The 19,037-nt window shown below is 39.7% G+C and overlaps 1 protein-coding gene across 1 annotated transcript; it reads right to left on the minus strand.

Moving 5' to 3' along the window:
• Positions 1 to 3,090: 3,090 nt before the first annotated feature.
• PRDX5 (peroxiredoxin 5) lies at positions 3,091 to 15,480 on the minus strand. The gene is made up of 6 exons (XM_089503668.1): positions 15,466 to 15,480; positions 14,816 to 14,950; positions 13,635 to 13,766; positions 5,601 to 5,639; positions 3,576 to 3,640; positions 3,091 to 3,196 (listed from the first exon to the last, which is right to left on the minus strand). The coding sequence occupies exons 1-6, from the start codon at positions 15,478 to 15,480 to the stop codon at positions 3,091 to 3,093; spliced, it is 492 nt and encodes a 163-aa protein (XP_089359794.1).
• Positions 15,481 to 19,037: the final 3,557 nt, after the last annotated feature.

Genomic DNA, 19,037 nt, shown 5'->3' on the forward strand with positions numbered 1-19,037 from the left:
CTCCGTGCTTTCCATCTTCACCATCCCGACCGCCCTTGCCGCAGGCGCCCCCGGAGGTCTCGCCTGGGGGGGGCTACAGTCAGGCACGTACCTTAATTCTTCCTCAGGGGGGGCGGCGTGGTGGTGCGACGGGACGCCGGTCGTCTTCACGTCTCCATCCGTCGTCCGCTTCGCCGTCCAAATCTTCGCTTCCCGCGTCTACGCGGGGTGCCAGAGCCAGAGACAACAAGAGGAGGCGTACGTCGGCAGCAGGGGCAGCGCTTCTGCAAGCTGTTCCAGCGCCGCCTTCTCCTGCAGACTGTACGTCCAAGCCCAGAATCTGCCGCCTGCCTAGACCATGGTTTGCCTACTGACGCTCTCTCTATTTTTGGGACTCGTCTCAATACGCCCTTACATATTGGACTCCTCCTTCACTTACACTCCAGGTTCATCGTGGTACCTGACAGAACCTGGGCATGATAGGACTGTAAGTCCTATCCTGTGAATGTACGTGACATCACATGACTCTGCTCCAGTCCTGCTTCCTCTGTGCAGTACAAGAGAACACAGAGGGAGGCCGCGCCCCCTGCTGAAGTCTCTGAGCGGCATCAAGAGAACTGCAGTGCAGGTAAGGAGGTAGGGGAGGGTGTTTGAATGAGTATGTGTGATTGAGGGAATCAATCTGTGAATGAATGAATGAGAGTGTGTGTGTGTGTGTGATAGCATGGATGTGTAAGTGGGGGGCATGGTACAGGGAGGCTGTAAGTGATGTGCAGACCCCATACTGCTGGCAGCATCAATACACAAGGGGGGCAGCTAGCCAGGTTTCAGCATGTACTGGCTGTTAGCAATCACACTCCTATCATGCCAAGTCATATTGTTGAAATGTTAACCACAATTTTATTAAAAGTAACACACCAAAATTCGACAAAAAATACAATAACAATATCAATTTATACATGATTGTTATCACACTCCTATCATGCCCAGGCAACCAATACATGCTGGAATTTGTGTGTGCTGTTAACAATCATATCATACAATTCTGGTGTGTTATTTTTATTAAAAGTGTGTTGTTTTGTTTTTTTTTTAAAGACTGGGGGGTCATTTTCTGTTTTGGTTTCGATCCAGAATTTTCATTTTGGTGCATCCCTAGGATAAATAGAACTATTTCATTTTTATGTATCCAGAGATAAAATGTCCTCCTGAATTTGTAGTCATGTTGTTTTGGATGCTTTCCAATAAAGCCTTTCTTCAATTGTTGAACTGCTCCAAATGATGTGAATATAAATGTACGTGCACGGAGAGAGAAATAAGACACACGACAAACTCTGGGTCAGGTCCAAAATCACTCTGTTTAATTATGTTTATGTTATAGGTTATATAGTGTCCGGGAAAAGGGGCGTCAGGTTACGTGAAGCATATTAATTGGTTAATCCTGAAACTATGCGGAAATAGGCAGAAAACCGTTAGAAACAAATGTTGGGTAATTTCCTGTAGCTGAGTGCAAGATGTTTAGCCGGATATCTTTGCGATTAACAAAACATAGATGAATTATCTGCTAACCGATATTGAATGTACTGCTACTTGCGTGTCCCGCATGTCTGCGTGGGGTGTGACCCTTTATACTGGTCGAAGCCAGCTTATATTCATTAAAGCCATAAGCGTTTCAGCTGGTATATATTCTGGTTCCATAACAACGTCAGAGGACAAAACTTTCTATGCCCAGTAATCAGTGAGAGGCGTTGTAAATGATTTTTTGTAATTTACTTTATTTCATTCTGCATGTTTTATTAAAGGCCGTTTTTTCTCTCGGTGAAAAATGAGTGTGGCCCCCAAACATATACATTTCTGATGAAGTGGCCCGCTGCAGGAAAAACTTGGACATCCCTGCTGTAGATGTTGTCTATTTTGATTTTGCAGGAGCATTTGACACTGTTCCACCAGTGGTTATTTTAAAAGCTAGGACAAATCTGTCCTGGAGAAAATGCCTGCGTTTGTTGACTTAGTGACAGGGCGCAAAGAGTTGTTGTTAATGGTAAATTCTCAAGCTGGTCAACTGTGGTAAATTGGGTGCCTCAGTGCTCTGTCTTGGGTCTAATTCTCTTATAAATAAAACGTATTTATTAATGATCTTGTAATAGATATTGGAAGTTACTTTGTCTGTGTTTGCGGATGACACAAAATTAGGTAAGGTTTTAAAGTCTGACCATGATGTAGCTTCTCTTCAAAATGATTTGGATAAATAGTGCTTGAATCCTGTCCACCCCACTTACCAAAATAAGGCACGGTTTTAGTCACAATTACCATAAGGACGAGTTTAATATTAAAAAGCACCAAATAAAACCACCACTACCAATGCAACCACAACTGCTGTTGGCGCTACCTTTACTGGTTTGGGATGCACAGCACATATACTACACCAGGTGGTAAGGGCAGCTATTCCAACTGAAGGGCAGTATAGGCTTTGGAAGCCGATTGAAATGTGCCATAAGATCGCTATTCCAACTGACGGGTAGTGGACTTTGGAAACTGACTGAAACGTGCGGTAAGATTGCCAGTCACTTTCACTGCAGCATGAAGACAAGCAAGCAGTTAAGGGAGAAGCAGGAGAAGGCAGGCCTACCCCACCACAGTTTACATCAGGACGTAGTCACCCGTTGGAACACCACCCTGGACTTGATAGAGTGGATCTTGGTCTTGAAGCCACTTTGTGCCAGACCATCCCCTCACTTACCTTGGACAACACATGCATGGAACAAAATTAGGTCTTTCCAGGCGAAAGATCACAAGAGTGTGTTGGGAAGCTAATCAGTAGGCTGAAAGGTTGCATGCAAGCCACGGATTTTTACAGATGTAGCAGGCAAGTTACGTAACATATGTATTTTCTTACAATTTTATTTCCACCTGATATTTTATTAGCTTTTACATCATGCAGGGTTATATTCATTTAATAACGCATGTTGCTTGTCTGCAGCTGTCAGTTCTATCTGTTGCAGTTTACAATCCATACATTACACAAAATGAGTTGGTTTATGGTTTATTTATTGTGATGAAATTAAGTCCTAATACATTTGCCATACTACCAGGTTTGTTTAGAATGTGTGATGCTTAGAGTTGCGACATGATGTTCCCTGCCAAACTGCATGCAAGTCCTGTGCCATCATCTTCAATGTTAATAGATTTCACCTTCCCATGTTCAACCACTAGAGAAAACCTGAGAATGAAGAAGGGTGTTTCAGATAATGACACCAATACTTTAAAACCTTATACCCTTTTCCTCAACTACAGAAATATGTGGTGTTTAAATAAAATTAACTTAAATAGCATGTAAGTATTTAAAATTCCCTACTCCTTACTTTGCAATTTTCATCTATGGAAGGGACCTCTGAGATCCCAAAAGCTTCATCTTCTTTTATAATTGCTCAATAAAAAGGAATCACCTTTGACACAATCTTCTCTCAAACCAGTACTTCTATATTAATTGCCTTTATAAAAACATTGAGGCACAAACAATGGCTTGTCTAAACTGCTCACAGAAGGTTAAATATGCATCTTTGCAGGGCACAAGACTGGTAAAAGTGTTATAAACTGACCTCTTGCAGCGCTGGTTTCCAAATAAATCAAGCAGTTCCTTCTTGTCTAGGAGAAGCCCAGCAGCCTGACACAGCAGAGAAATTCAAAAAGGATTTAAAAAACATAACATCATAGCTTTATACCAAATCAACACACACATATACGCACAACCTATTAAAGAGGTATCTGTTAATATTAATCTTATTAAATATTAATCCCAACATTTCAGTGACCCCCTGTGATGCCACTGGAAATAGGATAGCAGCTTCTGCACGGCGACAGTAGCCAGATGCACCTGAAGAGAGGGGAATACAGGGAAAGAAGTGTTGACAGTAAAGGAGTGTGTGAAAGTATATGGTGTTTGATAGTGTGTGTGTGTGTATATGTATAGTGTTAAAGTGTGTGTATTATTGCATGATATTAGCATATTGTGTAAGCATGCAGTGTTAGCGTGTGTGTTACTGTACAGTGTTGGCATGTGAGGGCTAATGTAAAGTGCTGGCATGAGTGCATGTGTCAGCATAGTGTTTAAGCGACACTAACTCTAGGCTCACCCCTTCTCATGCCAGATTACATTGTGGTTCAGCCAGTGAGGTATACACAATGACTGAGCTGAAAATATAGAAATGAAAAGAAAAAAAAAAAAAAAGAGATACGATAAAGAATCGTCTCAGTGTGGTGTTTAAGCATGAAAATTCATAATACTGCATTGTATTTAATGTGGATTAACCCAGTGTTGGATTATAAACACAATTAAATCCAAAAATAAAGTGACAATTGTGGTTATAGGATCAAAATAGATGGGGAAAGTGGTAATTACCAGCTTGATATGTGTCCTGTTACCAATATTAGAAAGTATTAGAGCAGCTAGTCTTGAAGAGTGAAAAACAGTTCCACCTATTGGGGGGAAAACTATACATGACAAGGATTAAACTAAAAAGAAGACAGCGCTAAAGACATATAAATATTAAATAATCATTTATTATAAGCAAAAAAATAATGAAATAGATAAAATACAGAGTACTTTATCTATTTGTTTCATTTTTATTGCTTATAATAAATTATTTAATATTTGTATGCATTGTATTTAATACTTGTTTTTCCGTAGGACTTCACCTATAAATTACTACTGTCCTTTTGTACGCCTCTCAGGGTAGGGGTTGTGTAAGAGAGAAGGACATGGGAAGTAGAAGTGAATTTTAATTTGGTTTAATAGTAAATTACTATTCATCCTTATACCTCCAACATAATTACACAGATTGATGGATAAATACATCAAATCAGTTATATCAAAAGCAGCGTAAGTGACAAATCCATTTTAATACATGATATTAAGCCAGAATTCATAAGCATATACTCACTGTTTATTTGCCACCGTGAACCAAAGTGGTAGGAATCTTTTATCAAGCGTGTGGTACGTACTCATAAGGATTTTCATTTATGGCCAGCTAAACTAGTAGGTGTGCACATCATCAGCGCACAAGTGTTGATATACATATATTGGTTACAACTGCAGAAGTTATTTAAAATGGAGAGGCATATCCTGACAACTTTTTATAATCACACAAAACTGTATGTGCCAATGAACAGCGGTACTACACTTTTTCTACATGCACCTAAAATATTTAGGAATCTCACCAAAATATACAAAAGTGCTGTTTAAAAAGCATAGCTGGGCTCATGTATAAAAGTGTTTTGGTGTAAAGTTTAAATGGTGGTCATGCCGCTGGCTCACTGGAACACCCCCTTATTTGTGATCCAAAAATAAGACCATTTATGAAACTTATGTTTGCATCATAATCATGTTTTAAAGCATAACCTCTATATTCAATAATGAGCAACTGGCAGCCACAAGACTCTAAATCCACTTTATATGAAACCCCTCATGTGCACCTTCATCAGGCAAGTCTACAATACATATTGTTATAGAAGCTCACATAGGTTTTGTTCAGTTTGCAAATTATACTAGCAGTACAGCAGAGATGACAGCAACACTCTAGGTTGCAGTGTTTATTTATAGCATGAAACTCGACAGCACACCTTACCTTGGCAAATGTTCCAGTGGGATCAGCCAGCATCCGAACCTACAGGACAGAGATTGTTAGCTTTGGTGTGTGTATCCATGCCTGACTCTATAAATAGGAGGACTCGCATTTGAAGGGTTAGGATAAAGCCCTGCATGGAAACCATAGCTAAATACAAGATTCTCCAAGATTAAAAGGGAAGTGTGGAGAGAGAGAGAGAGGGGGGAGAGAGAGAGAGAGGGGGAGAGAGAGAAAGTGAAAAATAAGTTGGTAACAAGAAGGACTGCTTAATGCAAAAAAAAAAAGTCAGGGTCAAGATACATACTTCAAATGTCAGTGTACAGTGATTTTTATGGTGTTTCTCCAGTTTTAGTAAGGGGACACAACCTTATAGACAGTTTACACAGTAAAAAAAATATCACATGAATGTAGTGGTACATGTACACAAAAAGCAGGGTGGGCACACATAAAATGGGTTAAATTTCATAAACCAGGAGGAGGAATCTGTGATGTCATAAACTGGACTATTCACTAAATGGAGAGTTCACAGGATGGTTGTTGCCTCTAATTCTCAGCATAAAGGAGATCATTAATTCTGACAAAATCCCCAACTCCATTTGCAGAAATGCAGCCCCAAACTATCAAGGAACCTTCACCATGCTTTACTGTTGTCTGCAAATGCTCATTCTTGCATTTCTCTCCAGCAAACAAGCTGCCTTCTACTATAGCCAAATATTTAAGATTTTGGATGCATCCATTCAGAGCACCTGCTGCCATTTTCCTGCATTCCACTTTCTGTGTTTTTGTGAATAGTTGAGTCACTTGGCCTTGTTTTCCACACCAGAGGCCTGGCTTCCATGAAGACCACTTCCGACCAGACATTTCAAGATAGTAGATGGATGCACCAAGGTCCCAATCCTGAGCTGATGGCACTCCTGGACATTGTCTGTTTTTGCTTCTTCAAAAGTGCTCGGACAGAACATCTGGAATCCCGTCTGCCTTGAAATTTCTGCCTGGGAGAATCTAAACTGATACAGTATAACAACCTTATGTCTTGTTGCTGTACTCAGTCTTGCCATGGTGCATAACTTTTGACATTAAACTGTTTACAGCGACCTAACCTTGTTAGGGAGTTTGGCTGCTCCTCATCCAGTTTTATTCCTCCCACACAACTGTTTCTGTTTCAGTTGATTATTGTGTTTCAACCTACACATTACATTGAATGAAATAGAAGTCTAATTTCCTAACTCCGAATAACATGTTCCAATGTGCATAAAGAAAAATGCCCACTATAAATGTATGTAAAGTGACACATATGAGAACTCTATCCTTAACACCTGGAATACGGCCTGGTTTTACCTGGATGTTAAAGTTTGTGAGGGAACACAACTGGAGGGAGTAAAAATTGACTTATGGTCACTACCCCCCCCCCCCCCTCACTACCCACCTGCCACTTCTAACTATCTACTCCCTCTCCCTACTTCTCATTATTCTCACTTACCTTGTTGCCGGAGTCCTGCGGTGGGGGCGGGAGGCATCGGTCTTCCCGCTCTGCCGGCATTTCATGTTGAGCGCCGGAATATGATGTCATGTCATGTCATGAAGGATGTTAAATAAAGTTAACACCCCTAAGGCCGGCCCTGTGTGGCATCAAGCAGGTTGACACAACAAAAACATGGCATGGATGTCCATTAAACCCTTCAGGACCGACGTTTGCAAATTGCGTCTTCCCTGTAAGACCGCAGTTTTTTTTGTTTTGTTTTTTTAAAGTATTTAAATTCCGTGCTCGTGGTTTGCTTCAAAGCGATCACATGCATTGAGGGGGAGTGGCTGCTACGGATAGGTGGGGACACTGCTCGCAAGCTTACAATCGAGGGAATGGGGTGACAAACATAAGCCACAGAGAAAAAGTGAGAGGTAGTGTGGTGGTTGTATCAATGACAAGGAGGATCTAGCAGCTAAGATGGTATTGCTTCTCTGAATGAGTTTTGAGATGTTTCTTGAAAGTTGGGAGGGTTAATGCTGAAAGTTCGTTGGAAGTAGATTCCAGAGATATGGGGCAGCCAGAGTGAAATCTTGTAGACAGGAAAGGGAAGAGGTGATAAGTGAGGAGGAGAGCCTTAGCCCATGGGAGGAACGTAAGGATTGAGTAGGAGAGTATTTGCTTATGAGGGCAGAAATGTATGGATGAGCAGTGTTATGGAGGGCCCTGTATGTTAGTACCAGGATTTTAAATTTAATTCTAAAGGGAGCCAGTGGAGTGGGGAAGCAGAAGAGAAGCGGCGTGCAAGGAAGAGAAGCCTAGCAGCAGCATTTAGGACATACTGTAGAGGAGAGAGTCGAGAGTGTTGCAGTAGTCAAGCCGGGAAATGATAAGTGAATGAATCAGAATTTTTGTGGATTCTTGGGAATGGGAGGATGCGAGAGATGTTTTTTAGGTGCAAGTGGCAGGATCTGGCGAGGGACTGAATGTGGGGAATGAAGGAGAGGTTAGAGCCAATGATGACCCCAAGGCATCGGGCTTGGTTAGTAGGAGAGATAGTCGTGTTGTTAATGGTAATAGAGAATTCGGGTAGTGGAGTGGAGTTGGAAGGAGGGAAGGTAATGAGTTATATGTAATTTATGTATAATACAACAAGAGCATTTAAACATGTATGGAATAGGCATAAAGCTATCCTGAATCAAAGACAAAGGACTGATTAAGGTTGGAATCTATACATCCAGAAAAATGAGTAGACCGCATGAGCTGAGTTGTTCTTATCTAGCAATACTCTTTTTCTCTCTCTGTCTAAACCACCAAGGTAACATCTTAGGACAGACACAGATAACAGGACAAAAAAATAGAACTATTTCATACCCACATACTTTAGAACAGGACCTTGTATTCTGAATGCTTTGCACACCGCTCACATACTTTGTATAATTATTTATTGTTCTATATAGAGCAATCAGATTCCGCAGTGCAGTACGGGTAGCGGGGAGATGACTAGTTTGGCATTTGGGTACAGGTGCTATGCAGATCATACATATGGGTCCCTGGGGTGGAGCAATTGGAGAGCAGGGTGGGAAAATGCCCCCCCCCCCCCATTTTGTGGAAAATCCATTCTTTTCCAAGAGGGTAGAAGTCTGCAGGATCCGTTCCAAGATTCCTATGGGGCCTGCATTAGGTACAGGTGCTGGGCATTAAAAAACCCTGGAGCCTGATAATCAGAGAGACTGTTGGGGCAAGAGGAAGTTTCCCAGGGCAAGAAGAGGCCCTGAAGAAGACCATCCCTGAGCCAAGTAAGGCAACACCTGCCTGGACCTTTGTGTGCTGTCTGGGGGAGGTTTTCCAGAGCCTGGCTTATCTGGGTCTGGCTGGGATGTTAAGCTGGTGGGTGATTAGGCTGGTCAGTCTGGGCAGCATAGTTTAGTTAGAGAGGGCTCCAATTGGGAGCTAGGTTGTTTCTTTTCATGATTTTGTTTTGGGGTGTTTTGTTTGAACAGTTAAAATTAAAGCACTGTTTTGCTACAAGATGGTGTTCCTGACTCTGATTGCCCAAGAAGTCTGTGCTTGAGAACCCTAACTGTGACATCTCTGGTCCTCATGCTACAGGGTTTGTCACATAGAATATAACATAACCAGATTACATACTGAAACAGGTGAGGAGGGCCCTGCTCAAATGAGCTTACAACCTAGGAGTTAGGGTTTATTATACAAGCGGTAAAGGTGCTGTTTGGGACCAGCCACACTAGTATATGTATTGCAGAAAAGGGACTAGGAAAGGTGAGCTAAAGAAACATAAGAGGAGTGGGTCTTAAGGGCAAAAGCAGAGGGGAAAGACGGAAAGGCAAGGGGAGGGCATTCCAGAAAGTAGCCCTTGAGAAGTATTGTAAGTGTGCATGCACATTGAAACCAGGAGAGGACAGATAAAGATCATTGGATGAGCCGAGAGACCAGTTAGGAGTGTATTTAGAGATGAGTGAGGAGATGTAGGGAGGGGAACTGCTATGAAGAGCTTCAAAAATAAGGGTAAGGTTTTTGAAATTAATCTTAAAGTGCACAGACAGCCACTGAAGAGACAGATGGGAGAGGAAGATAAGTCTGACAGTAGCATTCATGGTGGATTGCAGAGGGGCGTGTCAGATACGGGGAGCGCAGCTAAGGCAGAACTTCAGTAATGAAGGCGGGATCGGGATCCCAGCCTTTTAGGGGTTAATTCCCGTTTTGTACGGGGCTCTGCTGCTGGTGGTCTGCCTGGAAGCTTCCAGGCAGACCAGCAACAGCAAAAACGAGCCCCCACAAGCCCTATGATGACTCCTGTAGGCATGGAAGCCTACAGGAGTCATCAAAGGGACTCCTCCCTGTAATGGCTGGTCTATAGACCAGCAATTGCGTTCCGGGTGCCAGGGACAGGGGGAGAAGGTTCTTCGGTCTCCACATGAGTGTGGAGACCAGCCCCAACCCTCCCCTGCTGCCTGATCGCTCCCTGAGAGCGACAGTGCAGCGTTAACCCCTTCAATGCCGCGATCGTGAGGACTAAATATCTGTCAATGCTGTGCTCCAATGGAGCATCAGCATTGAAAGAGTTAAAAGAATTATAAAAAAAAATTGCACATGTTCCAGTTTTGGCCTCATAGCTTCCTCAAATAATGCATGAACCATGCATGTGAGGCCTTTTTGGAATCAGGGGATGTTGGTGAACCAAATGTGGTGTTTCCTTCCAGTGTTGCACATATGCTGTGCAAGAAATTAATTGTAACATTGACATTTATACGTTAAAAACGCAATCAAATAAATTTTTCATGAAGTTTGGCAGACATCAATGAAGAAATGGCTGCCTGAAAACTGTCAAAATTACCCTAGTTGAATAAATTTAAAATTGTGATGCATGCCTTGCAATATTTGCCCTATACTGGTCAAAATAGATGAAAATCCTGGCCATATTGGGTGGTTTCCAAATCAGGACAAGTTAATGAATATATTTTGGATATTTTTTTCCCATTGGTTCAATGTGTGTACAATTTGTATGTATACAAAACTGTAAAAAAATGCCTTTTTTTCATTTTTTCACCACTTTTTCCAGTTTATTTCAAACAAAACAATGTACTACCCAGCTTTCAAATGAAAGCCCTACTTGTGCTGGGAAAAAAACAATATATGATTTGTGTGGGTGCACTAATTGATAAGAGAGAAATTACAGTTGAAGAAAGACATAGCAAAGACACAAAAACGGCTCCAAGGATGAGATTAGTTTGCAAAATTAGGTAGTGTAACGAGAGAACAGAAGGGTTCCTAGAACTGAGCCTTGTGGAATCCCAACCGAGAGGGGAAATGTTACTGGGGATGGAGATGCTGAAGGTAAGATCAAAAAGGTAGGATGATTTGAAGGAGAAGAGGGTGGTCCATGGTGTCAAAAGCAGCAGAAAGGTCCAGTAGGATTAGTGTAGAATAGTGGCCCTTGGATTTAGTAAGATTGGTCTAGAATGTTGAGAACGGAATCCAGATTGAAGAGGGTCAAATAAGGGGTTGAAGTCAAGAAACTTGGTTAGTTAGGCATAGACAATAATTTCATGAAGCTTTGAGGGAAGAGGCAGTAGAGAAATGGGATGGTAGTAGTAGCATGGTTACATGAGGATGAGACAGATCCAGTAAAGAGGGAGAGGTTGAACATATGAGCTGATGTAGGGACCAAGGTAGGCGAGAGAGACTGGGTAAGGTAAGAAGGGATTGGATCAAGGGGACATGTGGTGGACAAGAGAAATGAAGAGCATCAACCTCATCTTTTGTGACTGGAGAGAATTGGTCAAATGCAGAGAAGGAAAATGAGTTCAGTAAATAGAAGGGTGGGGAAGGGCAGGTGGGAGACGGTGCAGATATTTCATATCAGAGTTTCAATTTTATTACGGAAGTATGTGGTAAAGACAGAGGGAGTAAGGTTAGTGGAAGGGGTAGTTGTTATAGGACGAAGAAGGGAATTGAAGGTAGTGAAGAGACGTTTATGGTTACGAGACAAGGAGGAGATAAGGGAGGTGAAGTACCGTATTTTCCGGCATATAAGACGACTTTTTAACCCATGGAAATCTTCTCAAAAGTCGGGGGTCATCTTATACGCCGGGTGCTCAAACTTACCGAGCCAGACTGGAGAATCACGATTCCCCACAAAGCCCCTAAAACTGTAGCGTATCTCTAGGGGAGGGGCGAGCGTGTGTCTAGAGGTTAACTTAGGGGCAGTTATGCTTAATGGGGTGTTTAGGTTTAATTTAGGGGCAGTTATGCTTAATGGGGTGTTAAGGGTTAACTTTAGGGGCAGTCATGGTTGATGGGGTGTTATGGGTTCATTTAATTTAATAAAGTTAACTTAAGGTGCAGTTAGAGGTAAAGGGGAATGTAAATCCTGGGGGCAGTGATTATTAATGTATTTATTTATAAAAGTATAGTGATATTCTCGAATCCCTGTAAGATCTGGATCCTTGTAAGATTCGAATCATTTGAATCATATGACTCATTTGAATCATTGAACGACTCTCTGACTCTATGAGTCATCGTTCCTCTGTGAATTAATGATCCCAGAGTCTGTGTCTGAGTGCTCTGCAGATGACTCGCTCTAGGATCAGGTTACAACTGAATGATTCACAGACTGAACTGCTACAAATGAATCGTTCAGTCTACTGAACCGATTCATCCGGATCACTAAAAAGATTCGGATCAAATGAACAATTCGTTCATGATCCGGACATCACTATGGGGAACAGCAAACAGCTATTACTACTTTAGCTTTAGGTACACTCAGCCATGTATACTGAGCCAACAGCCATGAGCGCTGGGGTGCAGGAATGGGGGCACTTGAGCTCCATGTATATCCAGCATGGGAAGCACAGCCATGTATACAGGGCCTGCAGCCATCAGCACTGAGTTAGGGGACTCCCTTTCTCCCTAATAAATACATTACTTCTATTGCCACTACACACAAGTGTTCTGTGTCTTTATTTAAAACAGTTCTCAGGGCTGGGGAGAACCGGTGAGATTAATCATCGTGAAAACTGTTAGGGATTAAGCATTTTATTAGTGCTAATCATTGACGACACCTTTGAAAAGAGAATGACACGCAGGAGTTTAGGTTTAAATCAGAGCCAGGGATGCTGGTTTCTACTTATATGGGAGAGTTTAGACTGTCAGACAACTTGATCTTCTGGGTATCTGAAAACCAAATGACCCACTTACACTAATTCATAAAAGGGCTTCCTCGTCAACACTACACAACTTGGCAATATATATGTTTTATCAACACCTTCTTGCACCACATTGGGATTTCCCATGAAAAACCAGCTCCAGTACTTCATTTTCTGTCCCACTGGAAACATGTATTACACAAATTTGGAAATGAGCCAATCTAAAGTGTTATGAAACAGCCCTTTGTTCTTAGTCATGTATTCTCTCTTCTGTCAGAATTACTAGTGTCAGAGCCATCTAAAATATTAACTATTTCTGCTGTTTCAGCAAAGAGCTCTGTAGAGTGTCAAACTGCTCTGCGAAAGGCCTTCTACGACAACAGGTCATAATCTGAAACTAGAGCGTCAGAAGTTTAGATGTAATGTAAGTAAGTTTTGCTTTACTCAGAGGGTGGTAGATAAGTGGAAGGGCATCCCAGCAAAAGTAGTAGAGGCTAAAATAGTCAGGAAATTGAAACATGTGTGGAATAGGCATAACACTATCCTGATTCTAAGACAAGACCAAAGACGGATTATAGTCAAAAAAATTTCATCAGGAAAAATGAGCAGACAAGATGGGCCAAATGGTTCTGGTCTGCCATCAAATTTTACTTTCATATCTAACTGAATGTTTTTGAGCCAGTGATTACATTTAAACCTGCTTAATTCCAAACATTAATAGTACTGGATATGAAATAGTTTAATGCTGGATTTATTACTAAAGAAAAACCGCCCATTAAGTGAAATTGGCTGAAGTCAGAGGCAAAAGAGGTAATTGGCTGGGAAATGGTTGAGATATAATAGTTGACACTGTTCCTAGCAAACAATGGAGGAGATTATTATGCAGGTATGAATTACTCTCACCTTGCCCTCTGTCCCATGGGCTTTTCCCCACTCAGACATCACAAAGACATCATTGACTGCAATACAAGCTACAACTTCCACTCCGCAGGACTTCAGTTCTGCAGCCTGATCCACGTACCCAGGAAGATGTGTCTGTAGGAGACAGTAAGTTCCTGTCATTTAGGAAACACGTTTGAAATCTTGTCTGGAAGAAAATGCTTTTGCACAATTAACTGTACGGTTATATGATGTTATCATAAAATACCTCGATATGTTTTCTTTGCAAAAATATGTATTTTTCTGGAAGTACGTGGTCAGATTCATGTTGGATCATTATTGGTCATATAACTTATCTGGTAGTTATTATGAAATTGTCTGGTAGAAGGTTGATAAAATTGTTGCAAAGGCACAATTTTAGACATCCCAGTTAAAAGAACACCTCAACCATTGTATGCACTTTAATACAAAGACTAGTTGAGTGGTCCCTTTACATTTTCCATGTGGATCCCCCTTGCACCTGCCCCCCCCCCACCTCAAGCTACTCGTCTTGCATGAGACGTGTTCAGCGTGTGCCTGTGTTCTAGCCCTGGATCATTGAGACATCCCTTGCACATGCTGAAAGTGCCCCCACTGATTTTCAGCAGTTCTCTTAAAATGTGTTTTTTTTTTATTCCTACAGTACTTAAAAAAGGTACTTTTAAGTACCATTAAAGGTTTTAAGGCATTTTTTCTCCGTAAGGCTGTATGGGACACTATACTACTTCTTTAAAACAAGGGAGTGGCCACCATACACTTGAGACATCGCTTTTCCTTATGAAATCACTGGAAATAAAGGGCATAAATTGCTCAACTGGCTACACTAAACACACATTATTGCAGTTTCATAATACGGTGGCTGGTGTGTAGAGTACAGTACCTCTGTATGTTGTACCCTAGAACAGCACTTAGTATCAGCATTAGGAAGCCTATGTAGCAAACAGGACATATAATCTTGGGAGTTATCTTCCACTGACTATATGTTTTCAAGTTTAGAACATAGAAATCCTAATGCAGAACTTACATACTAAATGTACATACGCACACATTTTTTTTCCGCAATAATAGTATGATAGCGTCCCTGGAAGCTGTATTAAATAGAGACAGTGTGTCCTGTTCAAGCTGTATAAAATCACTTGAGGCAGGTATAAATTTAACATCCTCACCTTGGAGCAGCCAGGAGTGAAAGCCCCAGGGACACCAAACAAAATTCCCTTTTTTCCACCGAATACATCCCTCACGCTAATCTTGTTTCCAGGGTCCCCTTCAAACACCTGCACATCCGGAAGATGGTCTCCAACCTACAGAGAAAAATGGGTACATATGGACTAAACAGCTGGATGGCAGCTGCTTGCAACATTACGGACATAGTATGAGTATAAAAAAAAAAAGGATAAAAAAAATCTCTCATACGTCAGATTTTGGACATTTATCCCATTATCGATATTTACTTTTTTCTTAGCAGTACTTATTTAGATAGATAGATAGATAGATAGATAGATATGTGGTAAAATTCCACTAAAGTGCATAATTACCCCATACAATCTGAAACTGACGCGCATACGTTTATCACATACCTGCACTTACTTGCCTTTAGAGAACGATTGTTAATATAATGGAAAAATGTTAACATACAGATACCTTTATAGACATCGCTACTAATCGGCCTCCGCTTCTAACAATTACGTGCAAATACGACAGAAGGAAGATTGGAACGGGGAATCGTACACCTACGACAAGTTATATCCGTGGGCGTAGTCATTGTAGCTGAAGGGCAAGGCCAGAGAGGGAACCTGCTCCTCCCCAATGCGCAAACTCTATTTGGGCTCATGGAGTGCAGTGCACATCTTGCTTTACAGTAATCCGGACTGCATAGCTGCCCATTTCATTTTATTTCCCTTTATTGAGCACGCGTGCACGCTATATCACCGCCCACTTCTACGGCTACTCAGGGTAACAGCTTTTACAGGCCGTGATTTACAAGCAGCGGTGTAAGTCTGGGGTGCTCGGAAAGCGGCAGTGTGCGCACGCGCGCGACACACACGTGTGTATCCGTTCCGGAGGATGAAGCTCTTGACCCATAATATGCTGCGGAGTCACGTTACCGGCGTTACACGCGGTTTTCCGCTTGCTATACGGGTATATATCTATCTTTATATCAATACTAACACGGGATTGTTTTTTTTCTCCCCCCCCACCTTTGGCTGTTCGTAGGACTCGGTAAAAGAAAAAGTAGAAGACAAGTTTAACGTCTCCGTTAGGCTGTTTTCTACACCCTCTGCTTGATTTCTCTTTACATGAAACCCTTTCTGTCTTTTTCGCTGCATGGCTGTACTTCGTTTAACTGTTTAATTACCTTGACTATCTTGCCTCAGTTCTAGGATAATTATTTGCAACTTACCAAATTTGTGTACCTGGCTCTTTTTTTTTTTTGCTGAAGTCATGCTATCGGTTTCATATCGGTGGTCAAGCCATCAGAGACTTTTTGTTTTAGACGGTTTGTGTTTCAGATTAGCATTAGGTATATAATAACTGCAACCGTGATAAAGATGTAATTATGACTGCATTAGGCAGAGTTTTTACACACACACACACACACACACACACACACACGTCAAGCTATCAGACACTTTCAAATCAGTGGTCATGCCATCAGACGCTTTTTCTTTAGATTAGCAAAAGGTGCATTAGGCCTGCAAACGTGATAATAATCATATAATGTTACAATTCTGGGTGGATTTTACAGAGTTCTCACACAAATATATCTCCCTGCAAAATTACATACGTTTATTAAACAAATTAAAGCTAAATATCCGCTCATCCAGCAAATTACATTTTCTAGCAAAATTCCACCATTGGACCAATATATTTACGCTGCACATATACACCCCTATATAATATCTTACAATATGGTCCATTTTTACTGTGGAAATTTAATGATATAGAACCCCAAATATCAGCGCAGTACTTGATAAATGTCATTTCAACATTCTACATGGGGTTAAAAAAAATTCCCCCATTGGACCAATACAGTTACACTGCACATATCTCAAACACATGCCCCTCTATTGTTTCTGAGAATATAGTGCATTTTTACTGTGGAAATTTAATGATACAGTGCCCCAAATATCAGCCCAATATAGAGCAAATGGGATTTTTCAACGTTCTACAGGGGGTTAAAAAAAATTCCCCCATTGGACCAATACAGTTACACTGCATTTATCTCAAACACATGCCCCTCTATTGTTTCTGAGAATATGGTGCATTTTTACTGTGGAACTTTAAAGCTATAGTTCCTCAAATATCAGCGCAGTAGACAACAACTGGCATTTTTCAAAAATCTACAGGGGGTTAAACAAAATTCCCCCATTGGACCAATACAGTTACACTGCACATGTCTCAAACATACCCCCCTCTATTATTTCTGAGAATATGGTGCATTTTTACTGTGGAAATTTAAAGCTATAGTGCCCCAAATATCAGCCCAGTAGTTAGCAACTGGCATTTTTCAAGATTCAACATTCGACCTAGACAATGCTGTGCTCCCAGTATATTACATTTGTAGACTTGTTTATTGGGGAGAATTAATGGTTCAGTGCTCATCATGCTCCAAATGGTATAAAGGATGCCAAAATATACTTGCAATTGCAAATAAACTATGTATGGAAATGTTAACTGTGCACATAAGCCATATATGTCGCGCACTATTTGTTGGATTTTTTTTCTAATTAAGAAATTGTTTGCTTAACTGTAAATGTGTCCTGTATACCTGTGGAAGGGGGAATGCCATATTTTTTTTTTTTACAGATATGTGCCATAGATTTCTCTATTCACTTGTGTTTTAAACTAGTTACTAGTTTTGCATAAAAGAATAGAAAAATATTTTATATTTAAAAAATATATATATATATTACCATTAACAGTCATTCTTTGTCTTAAACCAACACTGAAATACAGTAAATGTATAACTTTAAAAAACAAAAAAAAGAAAAAAAAAAAAAAAAAAAAAAAAAATCATTAATCCTAAAAAATATACATACATATACATATATACCCATATTAATACATAATCATAGATTTTTATCAATATATGTATCCGAAAGGAAATTTATATTAATAACTATAATAGAAGTCTCCTTCTTCTCAAGTGATTTGTGCTAATAATTTTATTGCTATCCATCCATATATATAATATGTCATAAGTATATATTAGTGTCTTTTAAATTTTCCTATCCTAGTGTCTCCATTCTAACTTTATGAGAATATCTTATCCAAAAATTATCAATAGTAGTAGTAATAGTAGTATATTGGGTAATAGTACTGTAATATCTTATACTTTATATAAAAAAAAAAATGTATATATGTATATAAGTATATGTTAGTGTTAGTATATGGTCATATATTTTTGTCAATGTATGTATCAAAAAGGAAATTTATATTAATGGCCATAATAGAAGTCTCCTTCTCTCAAATGATTCTTTCTAATAACTCTATTACTATTCACCCATATATATATAATGTATTGTGAGTGTATATTAGTGTCTTTTAGTGTCTTTTAAATTTTCCTATCCTAATATCTTAATTCTAACTTGTGAAAATATCTTATCCAAAGACTAATAACACTTATGTATCTCTGTGAGTCTCTGTGAATCCCAAAAAGAAAGAAAAAAAAAAAAAAAAAAAAAAAAAAAAAAAAAAAAAAAAAAAAAAATAGGTTTAAGAGTTTGTGATAGTCTATATTCTAAATAATCTATTATCACCCATTTATCATTTATATCATATCCAACCAATACATTACCAACTTAGTGACTGGACTAGAATTATAACACATAACACGTCATTTCCAACCGGTACATAACCGAATCATATTTTAGGTAATAATATGATAGTATTTTATACTTTATATCATGATAAAAAAAAAAAAAAAAAAAAAAAAAAAAAAAAAAATAAAAAAAAAAAAAAAAAAAAAAAAAAAAAAAAAAAAAAAAAAAAAAAAAAAAAAAAAAAAAAAAAAAAAAAATTTCTTCTATAGATTAAGTCTTATATAGTAAGATTCCATTTCAATAAATTGTCCTTTGCTTGTATAGGATCATTGCAAATATAGATTTTCCCTTGGTAGTTAATTCGCAGTTTTGTGGGGAAGCCCCAAGAGTAAATAATATTATTTTGTCGTAGACAAGAAGTGATATCAGAATATTTTTTTCTGTGCATTCTAGTTGCACGTGAGAGATCAAGATATGTAGTTAAAGATGCGAATTTTGCAATTTTGGTAGGGTTCCTTCTCATTTCTTTAACTAGATCTTCTTTAATTCTGGAGTTAGCAAAACAAATGATAACGTCTCTAGGTGTATTTGTTTGTGTCCAATTAGGAGGTAGCGGAAGTCTATG

Source organism: Sceloporus occidentalis, unplaced genomic scaffold (assembly GCF_023333645.1).
Source record: "Sceloporus occidentalis isolate IW3139 unplaced genomic scaffold, rSceOcc1.0.p SCAF_239, whole genome shotgun sequence".
Classification (NCBI taxonomy): domain Eukaryota; kingdom Metazoa; phylum Chordata; class Lepidosauria; order Squamata; family Phrynosomatidae; genus Sceloporus; species Sceloporus occidentalis.

What these genes read in the sequence shown, in the direction of transcription:
- PRDX5 (XM_089503668.1), bottom strand. An exon ending in CCACTGGAACATTTGCCAAG is followed by an intron (nt 3,641 to 5,600) that starts GTAAGGTGTGCT and finishes CTGCTGTGTCAG; the next exon opens with GCTGCTGGGCTTCTCCTAGA. An exon ending in GGAAACCAGCGCTGCAAGAG is followed by an intron (nt 3,197 to 3,575) that starts GTCAGTTTATAA and finishes CTTCATTCTCAG; the next exon opens with GTTTTCTCTAGTGGTTGAAC.